General features: G+C 66.3%; 1 protein-coding gene across 3 annotated transcripts in view; it reads right to left on the reverse strand.

Annotated features, from left to right (window-relative positions):
* Window positions 1-1,010: 1,010 nt before the first annotated feature.
* Window positions 1,011-7,075, reverse strand: part of ENTPD2 (ectonucleoside triphosphate diphosphohydrolase 2) — an 11,038-nt gene continuing 4,973 nt past the window's right edge. Inside the window, exons 1-9 of one of the 3 annotated variants that reach the window (XM_006918126.3) lie at window positions 6,959-7,075; window positions 5,419-5,536; window positions 4,805-4,955; window positions 4,480-4,639; window positions 4,173-4,400; window positions 3,465-3,719; window positions 3,265-3,384; window positions 2,245-2,379; window positions 1,011-2,157 (exon numbers count right to left, since the gene is read on the reverse strand). In XM_006918126.3, coding sequence (XP_006918188.1) covers window positions 1,954-2,157; window positions 2,245-2,379; window positions 3,265-3,384; window positions 3,465-3,719; window positions 4,173-4,400; window positions 4,480-4,639; window positions 4,805-4,955; window positions 5,419-5,536; window positions 6,959-7,075 — 1,488 coding nt within the window. In that variant the 3' untranslated portion in view covers window positions 1,011-1,953. Of the gene's footprint in view, window positions 2,158-2,244; window positions 2,380-3,264; window positions 3,385-3,464; window positions 3,720-4,172; window positions 4,401-4,479; window positions 4,640-4,804; window positions 4,956-5,418; window positions 5,537-5,730; window positions 6,232-6,958 lie in introns of those variants that run through there. The other 2 variants (XM_025051234.1, XM_025051233.1) reach the window with 2 other exon arrangements.

Consider the following 7,075-nt stretch of genomic DNA (forward strand, 5'->3'; position numbering starts at 1 on the left):
GCCTGCGCCCCTCCCCCTCCCCTGAGTTCGGACCGACCCTTCCCCACAGCGGGCTTCGGGGTGCCTCGACCTCTCCGGCCTCTGCAGCCTGGGACGTTCTGTGTTCGCCACAAATCCGGCTAGGGACTGGCCGATAGTGGGCTTCTTCGGGTCCCTCCCTGCGGGGCTGCCAACTTCCACCCCACCCCCACCCCGCTGGAGCAGAGGACCCGCCCGCGGCTAGAGGTGCGAGCACCCAGGAACACAGAGATACCGGAGGCGCACAGATGGAAAGGTGCACAGGGATGCACAGGTGTGCCCAAAGATGCGGCGGGCTCTCAGAGACACACGGGGAAAAGCAAACACGCGCACAGAACGAGTTGAAATGGGCGGTCGCTCTCAAGTGGGGCCACCAGGGGGCAAGAGGAGCCTGGAGCTGTCGATGAGAGTCAGCTGGGAGCTGTCCACGGTCCCCAGGTGACAGCCTTTCAGCTGCCTGGGGCTCCACGACAACAAAGCAGCTATGACGCACCCCCTTACACTCCACCTGGCGCCTCCTGAGAGCACACCTACCGCATCCCACCTGGAAACCTCCCTCTGGCTCAGGCCTTTGCGAGAACAAGGATGAACCCCCCAACCCGGTGCTGCCCCTCAGTCCTTTGTGTCTCTGAACTCAGAAGGTAGGGCTGGCTGCCCTCGGGTTAGTGAAATGGCTCGCACACCGGCAGAGGTGGTGGAGTGCGGGGTGGTGGTGAGCAGAACGGGACCGCCACCCTCCCCCACAGCACACTGACCAGACAGAAATAGTGTGTGAGCTCACTTCCCAGAACGGTTGGGGCGAGCTGGAGATGTAGCCAAGACCACGCCTCCCCGCGCCGGAGAGAACAGCGCTTAGGGGAGGGGCTGCAGGGACCGTAGGTGGGGCCAGCTGATGTTTGGGGAGGGGTGGGGGGATGTAGAAAAGCACCCAGGCTGGAGGTGGACGTTGTCCCCCCGGCGCAGCTTGGCTCTAGAGCCAGGCTCTGCACAAGGCTCATCCCTGGGAGTGAAGGGGCCCCAGCGTCCCTCCTGGTCCTCATCTCAACATCCCCCCAAATACCTCCTGTTGAGGGTTTGCCCCCTTCCCAGTCTCTCCCAGCACTGACCGGACCCTAGACACCTGCCTGCCCTGCCCACCACGACTTCCCCTCCTTGCCACCTCCGCTTCCCCCTCCCCTACCCCAGGCCAACTCTGGGCCAGGGACCAGCCTCCAGGATGGCTTAGGTCACTGATGCAGCTCTAGGGGTGTTGCAGGGGTTCCGCCAGCCAGAGAAGCCTCAAGGGACTCAGGGACTCTCAGGCCAGCCATCCTGCAACTACTCCAGACCACCATGGTGGAGCAGGGGAGTGGCGTCTGCACCGCCCCAGGTCTGGACCCAGAGAGGAAGTTGGGAGAGCCCAAGCCCACCCTGGGGACCGGGAGTGGTCCTGCGTATCCAACACAGCTGTGGGGAGGGAGGGCAGGCAGCAGCAAGGGGGCCGCACCCCCATGAAATTCCCTCTACTGCTCTAGGAAAAACTTTTTATTACAAAATTTTACAAGTGAGCGCTGGGCCGGCTCCCAGCCTGTGGGCTCTGATACCCTCCCCCTGACAAAGACCGATGGGGGATGCCTCTGAGGGCCCTGATCATCCGAATAAAGTTTCCACTTCCGGGGTGCCAGCACTGCAGTCGCGGGCTGCGGGCAGCGGGGTGTCTGAAGCGCACACCCCCAGTAGGAGGAGGAGCAGGAGGCCGGAGCCGCAGCCAAGGCCGCAGGGGGCTGAAGGGGCTGGATTCGGTCCCCTTCGTCCTCCCCGGCCCCTGAGGGCGTGGGCGCGCGCGCTGGAGCCCCGCCTCGGTTTCGGGGCTGCTCGAGGGGCAGAGATGTTGAGGGTGGGGTGGGGTGAAGGATGGGGATATATGGGGCTGGGGCAGCTGCCCCCAGCCAGTCCCTAGATGGCGCTCGGCGACTTGGTGGAGCGCGCCTTGCGCAGCAGCAGGACCAGCGCGGCCAGAAGCAGGGCGACGAAGAGCAGGAGGAGGACCACCCAGGAGCTGAAGTCGGTGCCCTTGCGCAGCCCCGGCGGGTCGGCGGGGATCAGGTTGGTCAGGTTCAGCATGTAACCGAGCGCCCAGCCGACAGCGGTGTCCCCGGCCTGCGGGCGAGGGGCGCGGCCTCAGCCTCAGCCTCGGCGCAGCCCGGGAGGCCCCGCCCATCCCCGCCCCGGCCCGCCATCTCCCACCTTCTTCTGGAAGGTCACCCCGCCGAAGGCGCGCTCGTCGAAGCCGTAGCCTCGGGTCAGCAGCTGCTGCACGAACATGGCTCCGGCGCAGTAGTCAGCCAGGCGGGACCCCTCCCCCGGCGCCAGAGCCTGCAGCTGTGACACATGTGGGAGAACTTGGAGTGGCCAGCGGCGTGCTGCACGTCCCCCCCCTCACATGGGCAACACGGGGTAAAGGGATAGAAAGACCGGAAGACCGAGGCCGAGGGGGCCACCACCAGGAGGGGCTGTTCCTCCGGGAAGAAAAATGTGACTTCAGGATGGCCTCCAGCTCCTGTGCCTTGGAGGGGAGAGCAGGGACGGCCACCCAGGGAGTGGAGGGCTCCGGCAACCTCCGCGCACGTGATGGTGGTGGGCGGGGCGACAGAAGAAGCTCCAGGCTTGAGCCCCAGCCCCTGGGGTTGCCTCCTGCTCCCCACAGCCCAGCCTGCCTGTCAGTGGACATAGAGAGGACAGGGGCTTTCTTGGCCACCTGAACCCACAGACACACGTGTTTCTCCCAGAGCCTCTGGTGGGCACCTCATGCTCCACAGGCCCTAATCCCTCCATCTGGCTTTACTCCGCACCGGCGTCCGGCTAGTGGCAGAAGCCAGAATCCCGGAAGGCATCTTCAGGTCCTCACTCCCTGACCCCTGGGCCCTGCCAAGTCTACCTGTTAAGTCCTGAGCCCTTCTGCTTGCCCTCCAGCTCCTCCCCACCAGTCTGCGCCCCCACCCCTGCTCCCCACTGTCAGAGGCTTTAGCTGGCTGTTACCCTCCCTCCCGAGGGGCGGGCCTCAGGGAGGTTTCTGCAGCCCCCTGTGGTCTGGCCCCCGGGCCTTCCTGCCAGGGCCCAGCCACTTCCGAATCTAGCGAGCAGTATGGCTCTCACTGCAGTGGGCTCTCCGAGAGGCCCGGGCCCCTCCACCTGTAGAGCAAACGAATGACCAGGAGGCAGGAGGGGCCAGCCCACGAAGCCCTGGAAGAGGGGGGCAGGCCTCACCTCACTCCATGTCTGGTTGCAGACAGTGACCACGGCGGCCCCCAGCTGCTGCAGGCTTGCCACGGGCAGCCCCATCACGGTCCGCAGGAAGTCCACAGCGTAGAAGAAAGCAGAGAAGGCCTGGGAGGGGGACACAGTCCAGGTGTGCCCAGACCCCAGGCGCTGCAGGGCAGCGGCCCCACCCCGTCCCCTGGACTCACCATAAAGTCCCCAGACACGGGGGGCTGGAAGATGCCGTTGAAGGAGCATCGGGAGAAGCGGCAGGAGGAGAAGTTGAAGAGGCCGGAAACGAGGCCACGGCAGAGGGCCGGGTCGCTGCCCCCCGCCAGGCGGACCCTGTGGCTGCCGTTGAAGGTCTGGGGCCGCTGGGCTGCAGTACATGGCGACGCATACAGGTCCCGGAGCAGCACTTGCGTGGAATAGCCCCTTGGCCAGCAGGGGTGGAAGCTGTGGGTCTGGGGGAATCATGAGGGCGTTGGTTGCACCACCCCCACTTCAAGCACTGCCCCCGCCCTCACCCTAGGACCCGTGGAGCGCCTGTGGAGGACCGGCCTGGGGCACCTCCCACAAGCGCCCCTTGGTGCTATCACCTCTGTGCTTAGCAACAGTCCCCGGCTCCCCGCTGCCTGCTGGACAAACCCAAAGCCTGCAGCCAGGCATTGCAGGTTCTCTGAGATCGGGCTCTGGCCCTCCTCTGTCCCCAGCCTGGCACTCACCCCCAGCCACTGGGCCTTGGCCCACGCCGGATCCTGTCCCGCCAGCTGATGAAAGCGAATGGTTCCTGCTGCCTGGAACAGCCCTCAGCATGGCTGCTGCCCAGGCTCTGCTCTGTGCCCTTGGCCCACATCCCGTTTTGACCCTCCCTCCAAGAAGGCACAGTGGTGCAGGTGGCTGGGGTTGGGGGGCACCTGCAGGGCACTGGCCAGCAGCCTCTGGAGGACCTGGTCGCGGCCGTAGCAGAGGAAGCTGTGGGTGTAGACGCGGTAGAGCTGGCCGTAGAGCCGCAGCTGGACCTCGTTGGCTGGATCCTCAGCTGGGCTGGCCGTCTCGAAGGTGATCTGTGTGGAGGCGCCTCCCAGGTCCATGGCCCCCAGGGTCCCCTTCCTTGGCCGGAACCACCGGCCTGCCCAGCCATACTGTAAGGAGTGGAGGTTGGGGTCACCCCGTGGATGGGTGCCCACACCCCTGGCTCCCTGGGCTGGCCGGCAGGCCCACCTTGATAAAGTTCTCCAGGAGGTAGTTGGTGGTCACCCAGCCAAACACCCCCTCGTCTTGGCCCGAGAGGATGCGGGCACCACGGAAGTCAAAGGGGTACTGCATCAGCGTCCGCGTCACAGCCGCGAGCACATCGGCCGAGGCCTCTGGACTGGTCAGGCTGTGATACAGAGAGGACTGTGAGGGGCTCTTCCCAGGTGGCCGGGAGCCGGCTGCTGAGGTATACGGTATCTGCCTGGCCAGCCAAGGAAGTCCCAGCCCAGGGCTTCCGCTGAGGGTGTGTGGGATCCCAGAGCCTGGAAGGTTGGGGGACAGGCACACTCACTTGAGCAGGCGCATGCCTGCTGTGGCTCCCAGGTAGAGGGGTGTGCCCACGTGTCTCTCCTTGGGCACGTCCCGAAGTGCCTGCTCCAGGCATTCGACCAGACTCTGGCCGGCACCGGGAGGGTTGTCTGCGTAGCTGGAAATGCCGCCCCCTAGAGGGAGGCAGTGAGAGCGGTCGAGGCCCCGCCGGCAGCCTCCAGGGGCCGCAGGACAAAAGGGCTGGGGGCTTGGGCTCCCAAACCAGGTGGCCGCTTAGACACACCTTCCCAGCTTAAGGCCTCAGAGACGCCCAGTTCAGAGACAGACAAAGGGGCCCACCTGCGTGCCACCCAGAGTCTCTGAGGCTGCCTCCCGTGCGGTGGGTGTGTGCGCAGGTGCCAGGATAAAGCACTGGGCATGGCCCCGCTGGCCTAGCCCCTGGGGATCCTGCCTGGGTGTGCCCACCAGCCCCTTGGAGCCCCTCCTGCTCTATCTGGGCGGTAGAAGCCGGTCCCAGGCCAGGCAAGGCCCAAACCTTCCAACTACTGCCTGGGCTTCCTTTCTAGAATGAAAGTGCCAACAGCCCCCCAAGGGCCAGGGGGGTGTGTACCCAGGCCAGGGGTGCCTCGCACTCACCGCGCACATCACAGGAGCTATGCTGGCCCACGATGCCTGTGTCATTCTCCTTGTCTGCCGGCCACTTGTAGATGAACATGGACGTGTGGGAAGAGCCAGCGTCCAGGACGATGCCATACTGAGGGTGACAGTGGGGATTACCCTCTGGGGAAGGGGCGGTGGCATGAAGGCCATGCCCTTTGCCCCGTCACCCCCCTCTGGCCTTTCGCCCCACCTCGCCCTGTGGCAAGGTTGGAAGTCCTGAGACAGCCCCAGTGACACAGCTCGGTCAGCGGGGAGAATGGGAACAGGGGTAGATGGGCAGGAGCCAACCTAGCAAGGACGAGCTGAGGGGCTGTGTCAACAGCAGAGTCCCAGGACCACCCTTGGAACCTGGTCCTGGGGACACGAGGTCCCCGGGCTCTGGGACTGAAGCCCAGCTGCAGGAGGGACACTCTTGGGCCAGCTCTCCCTTCCGCTCCGTCCCGATGTCTCTGACGTCAGCCCGACCTGAGAATGTGTAAGTCGGCGCCCTGGGGACAGGCTGGGAGAGGTTGAGTGCGGGCTGTGATCCACGCTGGCCCTGCCTGAAGACGCCCCTCCCCTGCATCTCAGAGCCTGGGCCGGGAGCTCTGTCCTACAGAGGGGTGGGGCGCTGGCCGGTGAGGGCAGCACCCAGTTTACAAGGGCCACTTTCCGGCACCCACCCCCAAGGGCCTGGATTCCCATAGCGAGAGCACGGCTGAAGAACATGTCCTCCTGAGCCCTGGCGAAGGGGCCATGCCAGCCCTCCCCCTACCAGGGAACTCCGGGATCAGCAGGCCAACGAGTCCACTCGCCCCACCCCTGCCGGCGGTGGCCCTTGGCTATAGAGCAGCCGCCCCTGTGAGCTCCCATCCTGGGCTCCCAGGGCTTGGAGCATCCCCCCCCACACACACCCCAAGCCTTCCCCTACCCCACTCCCCCAGTCAGTAAAGGGTTAAGGGAGCCAGCTGGACTCCTGGAGGCCACCCTGGCCTAGCCCACCCCCAACCGTTTAGGACCAGCACACGCTGCCACTGCCGGCCCCAACCCTCCCACCTTGCCCGCCTCTCCTCAAGGGCACACGGGCTCTGCTTGGACCACCACGGGCAGGTGGGGCAGGTTCCCTGGGCCCCGGCCCCTGATGCACACAGTCGGGTCCCAACCCCTAGCGATGCGCCCCCGGGGGCCACGCCCGTCCCGCTGCGGCCTGGGGCCTGGGGCGTCCAAGGATTGCATCCGGGGAGCAGAGAGACAACCCCTGGGCCGCGCCCGTGACGTGACAGGCTCCGCGACCAGGGAGTTCCAGGGACTTCGGTCTCCAGCACCGCGGCGCCCCGGAAGCTCTGCCGCCGCCCCGTGGGCCCGGGACAGGAGAGGAGCACATGGGGCCGGGACCCCACCCGGCCGAGCCCGGAGCCGAGCGCGGGTTGGGGTCTAGGGCAGCCGCGCGGGCTCCGAGCCTCCCCGCCCGGCTCTCCGGCCCCATGCCCGGCTGCTCTCCGCACGGCGCAGGGAGCCGGGGTGCCTGAGCATGCACCTTGAGAGAGGGCGGCTCCCGGACGTCGCGGGTGGGGACGCACAGCAGCAGGAGGCCAGCGAGCCCCGCCGCGGCCAGCAACAACGGCGGCAGCAGCGACAGCACCTTCACAGCCAT

Source organism: Pteropus alecto, unplaced genomic scaffold, assembly GCF_000325575.1.
Source record: "Pteropus alecto unplaced genomic scaffold, ASM32557v1 scaffold67, whole genome shotgun sequence".
Taxonomy (NCBI): domain Eukaryota; kingdom Metazoa; phylum Chordata; class Mammalia; order Chiroptera; family Pteropodidae; genus Pteropus; species Pteropus alecto.